At 36.5% G+C, this 14,358-nt stretch overlaps 1 protein-coding gene across 11 annotated transcripts in view; it reads left to right on the forward strand.

Moving 5' to 3' along the window:
- DZIP3 (DAZ interacting zinc finger protein 3) overlaps positions 1–13,163 on the forward strand; it is a 125,594-nt gene extending 112,431 nt beyond the window's left edge. For 10 of the 11 annotated variants that reach the window (XM_055568098.1, XM_055568103.1, XM_055568105.1 and 7 more), the window contains 6 exons: positions 363–488; positions 2,484–2,623; positions 6,612–6,732; positions 7,493–7,636; positions 7,722–7,817; positions 11,416–13,163. In XM_055568098.1, coding sequence (XP_055424073.1) covers positions 363–488; positions 2,484–2,623; positions 6,612–6,732; positions 7,493–7,636; positions 7,722–7,817; positions 11,416–11,526 — 738 coding nt within the window. In that variant the 3' untranslated portion in view covers positions 11,527–13,163. Of the gene's footprint in view, positions 1–362; positions 489–2,483; positions 2,624–6,611; positions 6,733–7,492; positions 7,637–7,721; positions 7,818–7,998; positions 8,305–11,415 lie in introns of those variants that run through there. The other variant, XM_055568102.1, reaches the window with a different exon arrangement.
- The last annotated feature ends 1,195 nt before the right edge of the window (positions 13,164–14,358 follow it).

Below are 14,358 nucleotides of genomic sequence, written 5' to 3' on the forward strand. Positions count from 1 at the left end.
TTTGTACAGTCCTTTGCATTATTCCATTTGGCAGAGAACTTTACAGATCATCTAATCTCAACTCTTATTTTATAGATTAATAACTTGGTATCAAGGCTACCCAGCAAGATGGAAAGAAAGTAGGACTAGAATCAAGTTCTCTTCTCTCTCTGTGCTCTTTAGTGTATTTTACTGCTCCCTGCCTTTTTCAAATATTCATATATTTAACTAGTGTTATAACAGCACTGTTTCTAGTATGCTTTGTATCTAGATTTCAAATCAATTTTCCTCCCCCCCCAAAATTCATTGCTCTATGAGTTTTTATTATTGACTACATAATTATGTGGGGGGTTTGTTTTCATTTTCTATCTTTTCCATTTTAGATGCAGCAGTTCTTGGGAAGACCCATTGTGAAAGAATCTTTCTTTAGACCCATACTCACTGTTCCTCAAATGCCTGCCGTTTGTTCTGGAATCGTCTCTGCAACTGGTCAATCTAGATCTCCCTTGGTAAAAAACCCTCTTGGTAGAATAGACATTAACTAGTCCGTTGTCACAGTAGACTCTCAGAATGAATGTGTTCTCTTTGTTCATTTATTTAATAAAGTAAATAATGATGATAATTGAATGGCTATGCCCATGAGGTACTGTGTTAAGTGCATTACATATATTAACTATTTCATTAAGTGATAATAGTTTAGTTTTTAGATACAAAGATAAATCTGATGTTATAGTAGAGAATTCTTAGTTTTGCTTCTGAAACAGAGTGAGATTGATATTTTTAAGAGATAGTTTATATTTAGCATGGTTGTTGGGTAGGTTGAAAAGCAAAGAAGCCAAGTCACATTATGCCACAAAGCAAAAGAAAAAATTTTTATACATAGATACATATGTGTATATTGTAGGACATTGTTTATCTATAAACAGGTAATATAAATAGTATCACCCTGAAATATGTTATAGTGCAAAGTTACAAATTTTCTTAGTTACAAAGAGCCAGATAAGCTTTATCAGAACCTAGAGAAGAAGTAGAGAACTTTAAAATGATTAGGATTATTAGTTGTAATCTTGGTCAAGGTATACTTTTTATTAAAAAAACCTCACAGAAGATTGATGTTTAATATAATTAATGAATAAGTCTCTAATCTTGAGTTTGTCGTAACTGCATTCTAATAAATTGAGGTTTATTCTGTACCTGTATATTGCTGACAGACTCCCTTTGAAATGTATAGTCAAATAGATTTACTTACTTGTATAGTGGCCTCTCTACAAGCAAATATGTATCTAAGCTTTAACATGTTTATTAAGCACCACATTTTTTTTATCACCTTGATATTGCAGTGTTGCTGATGTGTTTTGCTCCTGCAACATTCTATGAGGATCCGTAAAATTTTAAAGTACCTCGGCCTTCTAATAGGATTACTTTCTGATTCCTCTGAAAAAGCTTGGACACTGAGGCAAACCCAGATTTCTGGGGATATTCTGCTCTTTCTCTGACTTACCAGGCTTTGTATGAGTAATTTCAGTGGCTGTTAGTAGTTGCTAGTTTTTCATAAGTAGTAACCTTCTATTTTAAAATAATCTGTAATCTTAGATAGAAGATACTTTGTTTATAATTATCCTAATAATCAGATAAGGCAATTAAAAATATTCACATATTGATATTAATTATTTAGAAACTTAATGGTTCTAAGAAAGAACTATCATAAAATATGGGGCAATTTTTGTTTGGTGGTTTCATGGCTCTTGAGTTGTCACTACAACTTCCATATACCACCTATGTGACGTTGTGAGACATTGGGCAGATATTTTAATAGTATTCTCATCTTTATTCAGTTGTTTGAAAATTAAACTTTATTACTTGCTTTTTATGATTAATAATTTTATCTTATATTTATTATTAGTAATTAGTAATTTTATTACTTTTATAATTAGAAAAATACAATACACATAGTATATACAAAATATATACTATATACAGTAGAACGCAAAACTACTCTGCTGTTGAATCCTAGAAAATAATCACAATTTATGGGTTATTTTATATCTTATAGTCCTTTTTCTATGCATACACATTTGAAAAATATTTTAATATAACATGAGTTCTACCATAAATGCTGTGCCATAGACTTTTTTTATATTATGGATATCTCTTATGCTCAGACATATAGATCTATTTTTAAGGACTTGATTAGATATGCTACAGTTTATTTACTTATTCCCCTATTAACAAACTAGGTTGCTGTCAGAAATGCACACTCTGTATTTCTGTTTATGTTTGCAATTACTGAGACTAGTATGTGCCATTTTAAAAATAAAGGTAAACATATATAAATAATTAGAAATATTGTGCTGGTTAAGGAAAAAAAAAACTTCTAAAAAGGGAACATGCATGTCAATATTCCTCTTTATTATACCCATTTTCTGAGGTATGGAGATGTCATGTTGACATGGAACTTTGCTTCCCCATAATTGAAGCTGATGACATAACTGTGTTTCTTACAGATGACTAGCATAGCCTGGACACTGCCAGCTCCTGTGGGAGAAGCTATGGCTCCCAGTGCAAGTCTAGGAAGTGATCCCCTTATGATGAATTGGGAGAAGATTACAGAGAGGCTGAAAACTGCCTTTCCACAGCAGACCAGGTAGCTTAGTCTCTTTTAGTGTTGTGAACAGATCATACTACAGTTTCCATAGCCATAATTATGCCAATGAAACATTTCAGAGAAACAACACTCACCCTCCCTCCTCCCAACACACAGAAGGTACAGGTATTTCCTAACCATCACCTTGGTAAGGAAAATGAAATTCATTAAGAAGGGATAGTTGTCAGTGTAAATGCTAAACCTCTCCAAGAAAATTATTAGTTTTAAGTCACGAAGGAATGAACTTTTGAATTTAGGTTTGCTTGTTTAATGAAAGTATAGCTAGTTATAAACCTATCCAGTTTTAATGCCACTAGCTACAATAATTGTCTTAATAACCTATTTCCAAAGTGAATTTTAAGTGAATTGTATGCTATATAAGCACAAACATAATCAGATTTCCTTAATTTATTGAGGGTTTTTATGGTTTCTTTGTTAAGGAACACAGTTAAATGCAAGAAATCATTATTTTACTGTGCTTTTCACAGTTCTGACTTTCGCAGAAAGCTATTTAATTCTACTCCTCCAGAAATGAAGTGTCTTTTATCGTTTCCAAGGCAAACCATTCAGTATCACAGTAATCCAAGTCTATGCCCCAACCAGTAATGCTGAAGAAGCTGAAGTTGAACGGTTCTATGAAGACCTACAAGACCTTTTAGAACTAACACCCAAAAAAGAAGTCCTTTTCATTATAGGGGACTGGAATGCAAAAGTAGGAAGTCAAGAAACACCTGGAGTAACAGGCAAATTTGGCCTTGGAGTACAGAATGAAGCAGGGCAAAGACTAATAGAGCTTTGCCAAGAAAATGCACTGGTCATAACAAACACCCTCTTCCAACAACACAAGAAAAGACTCTATACATGGACATCACCAGATGGTCAACACCGAAATCAGACTGATTATATTCTTTGCAGCCAAAGATGGAGAAGCTCTATCCAGTCAGCAAAAACAAGACCAGGAGCTGACTATGGCTCAGACCATGAACTCCTTATTGCCAAATTCAGACTTAAATTGAAGAAAGTAGGGAAAACCACTAGACCATTCAGGTATGACCTAAATCAAATCCCTTATGATTATACAGTGGAAGTGAGAAATAGATTTATGGGCCTAGATCTGATAGATAGAGTGCCTGATGATCTATGGAATGGGATTCGTGACATTGTACAGGAGACAGGGATCAAGACCATCCCCATGGAAAAGAAATGCAAAAAAGCAAAATGGCTGTCTGGGGAGGCCTTACAAATAGCTGTGAAAAGAAGAGAAGTGAAAAGCAAAGGAGAAAAGGAAAAATATAAACATCTGAATGCAGAGTTCCAAAGAATAGCAAGAAGAGATAAGAAAGCCTTCTTCAGCGATCAATGCAAAGAAATAGAGGAAAACAACAGAATGGGAAAGACTAGAGATCTCTTCAAGAAAATCAGAGATACCAAGGGAACATTTCATGCAAAGATGGGCTCAATAAAGGACAGAAATGGTATGGACCTAACAGAAGCAGAAGATATTAAGAAGAGATGGCAAGAATACACAGAAGAACTGTACAAAAAAGATCTTCACAACCCAGATAATCACGATGGTGTGATCACTGACCTAGAGCTAGACATCCTGGAATGTGAAGTCAAGTGGGCCTTAGAAAGCATCACTACGAACAAAGCTAGTGGAGGTGATGGAATTCCAGTTGAGCTATTCCAAATCCTGAAAGATGATGCTGTGAAAGTGCTGCACTCAATATGCCAGCAAATTTGGAAAACTCAGCAGTGGCCACAGGACTGGAAAAGGTAAGTTTTCATTCTAATCCCAAAGAAAGGCAATGCCAAAGAATGCTCAAACTACTGCACAATTGCACTCATCTCACATGCTAGTAAAGTAATGCTTAAAATTCTCCAAGCCAGGCTTCAGTAATATGTGAACCGTGAACTTCCTGATGTTCAAGCTGGTTTTAGAAAAGGCAGAGGAACCAGAGATCAAATTGCCAACATCCACTGGATCATGGAAAAAGCAAGAGAGTTCCAGAAAAACATCTATTTCTGCTTTATTGACTATGCCAAAGCCTTTGACTGTGTGGATCACAATAAACTGGAAAATTCTGAAAGAGATAGGAATACCAGAACACCTGATCTGCCTCTTGAGAAATTTGTATGCAGGTCAGGAAGCAACAGTTAGAACTGGACATGGAAAAACAGACTGGTTCCAAATAGGAAAAGGAGTACATCAAGGCTGTATATTGTCACCCTGTTTATTTAACTTATATGCAGTGTACATCATGAGAAACGCTGGACTGGAAGAAACACAGGCTGGAATCAAGATTGCCGGGAGAAATATCAATAACCTCAGATATGCAGATGACACCACCCTTATGGCAGAAAGTGAAGAGGAACTCAAAAGCCTCTTGATGAAAGTGAAAGTGGAGAGTGAAAAAGTTGGCTTAAAGCTCAACATTCAGAAAACGAAGATCATGGCATCCGGCCCCATCACTTCATGGGAAATAGATGGGAAAACAGTGGAAACCAGTGTCAGACTTTATTTTTTGGGGTTCCAAAATCACTGCAGATGGTGACTGCAGCCATGAAATTAAAAGACGCTTACTCCTTGGAAGGAAAGTTATCACCAACCTAGATAGCATATTCAAAAGCAGAGACATTACTTTGCCAACAAAGGTTCGTCTAGTCAAGGCTATGGTTTTTCCTGTGGTCATGTATGGGTGTGAGAGTTGGACTGTGAAGAAGGCTGAGCGCCAAAGAATTGATGCTTTTGAACTGTGGTGTTGGAGAAGACTCTTGAGAGTCCCTTGGATGCAAGGAGATCCAACCAGTCCATTCTGAAGGAGATCAGCCCTGGGATTTCTTTGGAAGGAATGATGCTAAAGCTGAAATTCCAATACTTTGGCCCCCTCATGCGAAGAGTTGACTCATTGGAAAAGACTCTGATGCTGGGAGGGATTGGGGGCAAGAGAAGAAGGGGACAACAGAGGATGAGATGGCTGGATGGCATCACTGACTCGATGGACATGAGTCTGAGTGAATTCCGGGAGTTGGTGATGGACAGGGAGGCCTGGCGTACTGTGATTCATGGGGTCGCAAAGAGTCGGACACAACTGAGTGACTGATCTGATCTGATCTGATTATATCAAATAATTCTAGTTTTCACCAGCATTTTCATTTGAAGGCCAATGCTTTTATTTAACACTATATACTATTATGTTTCATGGTTATATTATGGTTTTGTAAACATAATGATGAATAGAAAATGAAAATAGAATTTTAATATAGTTGGTAAATATAGTTGGTAAAAATTGTTTATAGAAAATAAATAGTAATCAAAGATAGTTTTATAAGGCTGGTGACATGACATTTCATTTAAGAAAAAATATTTTATCATCCTACCCTGTCCTACCAAAATGTGTATGCAGACTTTGGGTCAGTGGGCCATGGGAACTGAAAAATAGCATGTCGATTAAAATACTCCTAGGTTTCTTTATCACATAATGTGTCTTTTAGTCTTTGTTCTCCTTTTCTGTTAAATCTTTATTTTCTGTTTATGAATTTTATGAAAGTAGAATTCATAGCACAATGATAGAGACTGATAGTAACATAATTGAAAAGAAATATTTTAGTCTCTCTCGAGTAAGAGAACATTGAGAAGTACAATATAAAGAGGCTCAGTACATAAGTAAGTATTTAGATAGCAAATTTCATTTTCACAAGTGAGCTTTTATAAACAGTTAAAATCTCATTGGGGGAAGAAAATAAATACTAAACTTTATCAATCATGAACACATTAAGTATCCTTAATGAGCACATTAGCAGGAATTTTCATTCTGGTTTAAGATAAGTGCAGATGGACCCATGATCACGTTTTTAGATCAGAGATCCAAAGGGTCACGTCTGTACGGTGGATATTATCCTATGATAGGATTTTATATCTCCTTTGGAGGGCACATCTTCAGGGCAGTAGGAGAATGACCACTACTCTTTGCTTGATCTTTTCCAGAAAGGAGCTTACAGATTTCTTACGGAAATTGAAGGATACTCATGGGAAGTCCTTATCTGGACTGACATTTGATGAAATTGTTCACAAGATTTCCCAATTTATTGACCCCAAGAGATCTCAGGTAAAAAAAAAAAGCAACTAAACAACAGAAAACTAAAAGTAAAACTATCTCCTGACCCTTATCTTTAGTTAGCTATACTAATTATCTCCATAACATGATCAGGAAATCAATTATACTCATATTAAATCATATATTAACATTAAACAATTAAACTTGACAATGGCATTGGAAACACCGCCTGATCATTCTAGAATAAAACTGAGGCTTTTGAAATTTAGGTATTTTGAATATTTCATAAAGGAAACTTCTTTTTTCTAATTTTCTGCAAAGACTTATTTTAATTACAAAAGCACCTAGAGTTACTTTTGTTTTTACCTGGTTCTTATAGTGCCATAATTGCTTCAAGATTTCTCATGAACCTGATTATTAACCTTTTTGTTGTTCAGTCACTCAATTGTGTCCGACTCTTTGTGACCCCATGGACTGCAGCACACCAGGCTTCCCTTTCTTTCACTATCTCCCAGAGTTTGCTCAAACTCTTGTCCATTGAGTCGGTGATGCCATCCAACCATCTCAGCCTCTGTGCACCCCCTTCTCCTGCCCTCAATCTTTCCCAGCATCAGGATTTTTTCTAGTGAGTCAGCTGTTTGCATCAGGCAGCCAAAGTATTAGATCCTCAGCATCAGTCTTTCCAATGAATATTCAGGGTTGATTTCCTCTTTTGCTAAATTCCACTGTAGCCTATTCTATGGTAGTCTGTCAGTTCTTCCTGTCTTATGCAATTCTAAAAAAATAATAAGTATGATATTCTTATTTTCAGAGTCAAGGAAAATCAGTGCCAAATGGTAATCGTGTTTCACCTAGCCATACTGCACCACAGGCTAATGCTGCCCAGCCCTCAAAACCAGCCCGAAGGCCCCTTGGTTCACAAGGCTCTGTCACACAGGAAGGAGCCAATCATTTGGTAAGACTGAGACTGTTGATTCTAAATACATTTTAATTTAGGAGAGAGAATGAGCTGAATTTAACCATATGTATGTTTTCCCTAGGATGATGAGGAAGAAGAGCCTTGTGTGATCTGTCATGAGAATCTCTCTCCAGATAACCTCTCAGTTTTGCCTTGTGCGCATAAATTCCATTCTCAGGTAAACTTATCTGTTTAATATTTTACCATTAATCAATTAAGTGAAATTCATGCTACATTTCTTGAAATCACATACACGTATGATCATCCACTGTGTCATGAATTTCACTGGTTATTCACATAGTGGATAGCGTTTATGTGTTTGCCCATACCTAGCCATGGATTGCATTGTGTTTTCTCAGGTCTTGATATACCTAGCATGAGAAGGGGACAGTGATGAAATTTAATGGGCAGAGTGGCATTTCCTTTGAACAGATGAACAGAACTGGAAGGAATGTTAATTGATATGACAGTTGACCGTTTAGCAAAGTGACACTTCACCTTGACTTGTTATGAATAGTGTTCTTTGTTCACACCTAATGATGACCAACTGCTGTAACAACACAGAAGAATTACCTTAACAGTCTGTCCAGGTTTCTGTATTTGCTTTTGAAGATGCTAAGACTTGAGTTTTTTGTTTTGTTTTTAATTTATATTGAAATATAGTTGCTTTACAATGTTGTGTTAATTTCTGTTGTACATCTTTGAATCAGCTATACATATATCCCCTCTTTTTTGGATTTCCTTCCCATTTAGGTCACCACAGAGCACTGAGTAGAGTTCCCTGTGCTATACAGTAGGTTCTCATTAGTTATCTATTTCATACATAGTAATGTATATATTTCAATCCCACTCTCCCAATTCAGCCCACCCTCCCTTCCCCCCTTGGTGTCCATACGTTTGTTCTCTACGTCTGTGTCTCTGTTTCTGCTTCGCAAATAGATTCAGATGTACCATTTTTCTAGATTCCACATATATGCATTAATATATGATATTTGTTTTTCTCTTTCTGACTTACTTGACTTGAATGACAGTCTCTGGGTCCATCCATGTGTCTGCAAATAGCACAGTTTCATTCCTTTCTATGGCTGAGAAATATTCCATAGTATGTATGTAACACATCTTCTTTATCCATTCCTCTGTTATTGGACATCAAGGTTGCTTCCATGTCCTGGCTGTGGTCAATAGCGCTGCAATAAGCATTCGGATGCATGTATCTTTTGAAATTATGGTTTTCTCCAGGTATATGCCAGGAATGGAACTGCTGGGTTATATAGTAGTTTTTTTCCTAGTATTTTTAAGAAATCACCATACTATTCTCCATAGTGGCTGTATCAATTTTTATTCCCACCAATAGTGCAAGAGGGTTCCGTTTTCTCCACACCCTCTCCAGCATTTATTGTTTGTAGTTTTTTTGATGATGACTGTTCTGACTGGTGTGAGGTGATAGATACACCACTGTAGTTTTTTTTTTTTTTTCACCATTGTAGTTTTGATTTGCATTTCTCTGATACTTAGTGACGTTGAGCATCTTTTCATGTGCCTCTTAGCCATCTGTATATCTTCTTTGGAGAAATGTCTATTTAAATCTTCCACCCATTTTTTGATTAGGCTGTTTTATTTTTGTATTGAGCTACATGAGCTGTTTGTACATTGTGCAGATTAATCCCTTGTCAGTTGCTTCATTTGCAAATATTTTCTCCCATTCTGAGTGTTGTCTTTTCATCTTGTTTATAGTTTTCTTTTGATGTTAGAAAAATGTGAGGCTGGCATATCTTTTGTTAATTCTTGGCATTTATAGATTAGCAACATAGATTAACTTGTTGGCAGCATAGATTAACTTCTGACGTTGTTGCTGTGCAAGTGCTATTGATATACTATATGATCCAAGTCTTCTGTTGTGGAAGTGTAACATGACACAGGAAAAGATAATCTTATACAAGAAAGGCTTCTCAGGGAAATGAACAATAGCCACCTTATTCAAGCCATATCTGTAAAACATCATTTCAAAGATAATGTGATAGCTGGTACAGAATTATATTTTTCATCTGCCTTGTTAAGAGATATGCATAGAATTACTAATCCTAAATGATCTCCAGATAGATAGTTCAGTTCAGTCGCTCATTCATTTCCAACTTTTGGCGACCCCATGGACTGCAGTGCACCAGGCCTCCCTGTCCATCACCAATTCCCCGAGTTTACCCAAATTCATGTCCATTGAGTTGGTGATGCCATCCAGCCATCTCATCCTCTGTTGTCCCCGTCTCCTCCTGCCTTCAATCTTTCCCAGCATCAGGGTCTTTTCCAGTGAGTCAGTTCTTCACATCAGGTGGCCAAAGTATTGGAGTTTCAGCTTCAACATTAGTCCTTCCAATGAACACCCAGGACTGATCTCCTTTAGAATGGACTGGTTGGATCTCCTTGCAGTCCAAGGGACTCTCAAGAGTCTTCTCTAACACCATAATTCAGAAGCATCAATTCTCTGGCACTCAGCTTTCTTTACACTCCAACTCTCACAATCCATATATGACTACTGGAAGAACCATAGCCTTGACTAGATGGACCTTTGTTGGTAAAGTAATGTCTCTGCTTCTTAATATGCTGTCTAGGCTGGTCATAACTTTCCTTCCAAGGAGTAAGCATCTTTTAATTTCATGGTCACAGTCACCATCTGCAGTGATTTTGGAGCCAAAAAAATAAAGTCTCTCACTCTTCCCACTGTTTCCCCATCTATTTCCCATGAAGTGATGGGGCCAGATGCCATGATCTTAGTTTTCTGAATGTTGAGCTTTAAGCCAACTTTTTCAATCTCTTCTTTCACTTTCATCAAGAGGCTCTTTAGTTCTTCTTTGTTTTCTGCCAGAAGAGTGGTGTCATCTGCATATCTGAGGTTATTGATATTTCTCCCAGAAATCTTGATTCCAGCTTGTGCTTCATCCAGCCTAGCATTTCTCATGATGTACTCTGCATACAAGTTAAATAAGCAGGGTGACAATATACACCCTTGACGTACTCCTTTTCCTATTTGGAACCAGTCTGTTGTTCCATGTCCAGTCTGATTTTCCTAAAGATCTATTTAGAAAATAAATGTTTCACAAACTTATTTTATTCTTTGCCATTGCTCATTGAGTAGAAAGCAAGTAATTCATTTTGGTTACTGTCTAGGAATAGAGGTAATGGGCCTCATGTCTACTGCCTATTCTTCATACTCTTAATACTCTCTCATCTGGCTAGGCTCTCCATTATTCATTCAGGTAAAATGATTTGCTTTTGGAGAGTCAGTATTCAAGAAAATAACTTAATAGATAGTTCATAGCCAAAGAGTACTACCATTATCACCAAAGAAAGGCAATCTTAAAAGTATACCCATTATCTAAAGATTTTAACTTCAAACACCATAAGTACTTGATACAACATATTTGTGACATTTGTATATTTAGATACGACTTTTTCTAGATTATCAATTAGAATAATAGATAATAAATAGAAAAAAATATAGGTTTCCTAACCTCCTTGTTAGGAAAAAGTGCTAATCTACCTGAAGATTTGGGTTGGAGAAAGGAACTTATTAGAATAAACTGGCTGAAAAGTGTTGTCCTGTTACCAACTATATTGCTCAGCAAACCATGGACAAAGTGCCTTGATGGCAGCCGTTTTCATGGCTGAAGGCTCTAAGATGCATCAGAAGACATATTGGTTAGCAGCCCTGATGTATAGAGTTACATCTGCCTCTGCTAGGCTAAATCTGAGCGACTGACATGAATCTTTTTGCTCCTTAGTGCATAAGACCTTGGTTGATGCAACAGGGGACCTGCCCAACCTGCAGACTCCACGTTTTGCTACCAGAAGAATTTCCAGGTCACCCCAGCCGGCACTTGCCCAAGATCTGATTCAGCAGGGTGACTATGCAAAGGAAGTTCAATTTTCAGACTCCAGAATTTAGTTTTCCACTTATTTGAGCTGATAGTATGAGTGATGTGAAGTGGTATGTTCTTCAGTATTATTCAAAATAAGCTAGTTAATCTAATCAAAGCTGCAGCCAAAGAGGAGAGGACAAATCTTCAGGACTGTGAACTGAATTGAAAGGATTTAAAGAAGATACAATTTTGAAAGTTACATTAGATTTGCCCTTATTTTAGTAGATATTTTCTTCCAACTTAAACGTGATTTCTGTTACCATGTATCTTAGGATGTCTTCTCTTTTCCTTATTCCACTCATCCTTTACTTTCTCCTGAATATGCTACACTTTAATTTCCTGAACTAAATGTAAACAAGAGTAAGAAAATTCCTCAGATTTTAGTGTTCCTTTTAACTTTTAAAATTACTTATAAAATATGTTATTTATTTATATTTTATCTGTATCTTCCCCATTCTTTCCCATTCTCTAAAATATGTACCTGTGAATAGATTATAAGCTACATGAGGGTGAGGACCAACCACTGATGTCTTGGAGCTGGCTTATATACTGTACTGGTTTGTGAAAGATGATTCTTAGTTTTAGGAATTTTGTGAAACAGTTATTCAAACTATTGTTAGCATGAAATCTGGTATAGTGGGAGTATTTTATACCACAGAAATTGGTGAATGCTATAGATAAGGGCTTTTTTTCCCTTCCTCCCAAGAGCTTGTTATTAAAGATTTACCAGCATACCACTGGGACCATGCCTGATGATTCTTACTGTTCTCAATGTCTTGCACAGTAGATACACCATAAATAGCCCCCCAAATCAGAAATCAGGAAGCAGTAAGAAAATTAGCATGCAAATTAAGTCACTTGCTTATTTGAATAACTTTATTTGTAAACATACTCTTTGAACCGTGATCATTTATGCTTTGGAGGACTTTTTTTTCAGCCTTAAAAGTTTCTAATTTCACTTTCTCATGCATGGGTGGTGTCCTGTTTGTGTGTAGTTGTCTCTTATGACAGAGTTGACATCCACTGAGCTAAGTGGCACATTTAAAGCTTGTCACTGAGAACTTTCATTCTTAGAGGTCAAAAATATTATTTTGAATTAGTACTGTGTAAATGTTGTGTTATACATGTCTCTAGCTACAAAATTATTAATAAAAGAATTCAGTTAACTTGTAAGAGAAATGTTACTTGGTTCGTATTATTTTCCATAAATGAAATTCATTCTGTGAATAAGTGTTTCCTGACTCAGCAACTGTTTTACCTTTATATTTCACTATAAATATATCTTGAAGTTATTTTAAATCTCTACTTAAAATTACTATTTCTGAAATTATATGCTGTTTTCTTCTCTAATGAGAATAGACTGGACAATGTGAAAGAAAATACCCCAAAGTGAAGGCAGTCATCTAGATTTGTTAAGTGGCAAAAAAGTCTTAGAATTATTAGAACTTATTATTAGATTAAATATTAGAACTTACAGGGTCTTTAATAATTATCTCGTCTAACACCTCAAGATCATGGTCATATAGCAGATTACCTTGTAAAACATTTTTTAGTGTATGTTTACAATTGTATTTACATTTTCATGTGGGAAAGAATAAATGTTTCTTAATTGAATGCCTATTATTTTACTTGTGTTTATTGCTGTAACTGTATCCTAAAACTACTTGAAATCTCTTTCAAACATCTCTTTCTGTTTAGTTATGCTTAAACTTTATCTTCTCTTGTGAGAAAGGGGAGGAAAATATCCAAGAAGTCAGTCATTTATACTTGTAAAATATCAAGAATATCTTAGAATCATAAAATGTCAGAGTTTATAGGGTCTTTAATGATCCTCTGGTCTGTTGCCTCATTTTATAGGAACAGTTTGCCCTAGATCATGCAGTTAAATAGTGGCTAAGCCAGTCCTAATTCTTGAGAGAGTCCTGATACTCAGTAAGTCACATGTTTCCTCCATAAACTCAAGCTGCAAGTCTGTATTGGTGCTGACCTGTTGTTCTTAGCTCCAAAGATGGGGCCAGAGAACTTAACAGGGTAGCTGATACATAGTGAGAATGTAGTGGGAACATGCTCTTGAATGTCATGTCCAACTCTGCAGATGCTAAAGGTAATGGGATTTTTTTTCTTTTTGAGGTTTAACAATAAAGACAACTATAGCAGTCATTCGGAGAAGGCAATAGCACCCCACTCCAGTACTCTTGTCTGGAAACTCCCATGGACGGAGGAGCCTGGTAGGCTGCAGTCCATGGGGTCGCTAAGGGTCGGACACAACTAAGCGACTTCACTTTCACTTTACACTTTCATACATTGGAGAAGGAAATGGCAACCCACTCCAGTGTTCTTGACTGGAGAATCCCAGGGATGGCAGAGCCTGGTGGGCTGCCGTCTATGGGGTCGCACAGAGTCGGACACGACTGAAGCGACTTAGCAGCAGCAGCAGCATAGCGGTCATTCTATGATGAACAATGATTGCCGTCATGCCTGTGGCTGCTGAAGGACCCAGAACACCATACTGCACAGAAATTCAGTGAGAGAAGTAGTAATATTTACTTTACAAACAATCTGTACACCTCCTGTAATGTAACATCACTGCAACTGCTGTCAGATATGTCTTGTAGTGTTTTCCTTTATATTCATTGTCCATGTGTATAATAACATTTTCCAGCTTTTATGGGATACCATCCTTCATCAAATGTTACTTTGTTTGATCCACTAATAACTTTAAAGTGGATACTATCCTTTTTATTTTGCAGAGGATGAAACTGAGGCTCAACTAAGAGGGTATACTTTGTCTGAGGTCACAGCTGT

This window comes from Bubalus kerabau, chromosome 2, assembly GCF_029407905.1.
Source record: "Bubalus kerabau isolate K-KA32 ecotype Philippines breed swamp buffalo chromosome 2, PCC_UOA_SB_1v2, whole genome shotgun sequence".
Taxonomy (NCBI): Eukaryota; Metazoa; Chordata; class Mammalia; order Artiodactyla; family Bovidae; genus Bubalus; species Bubalus kerabau.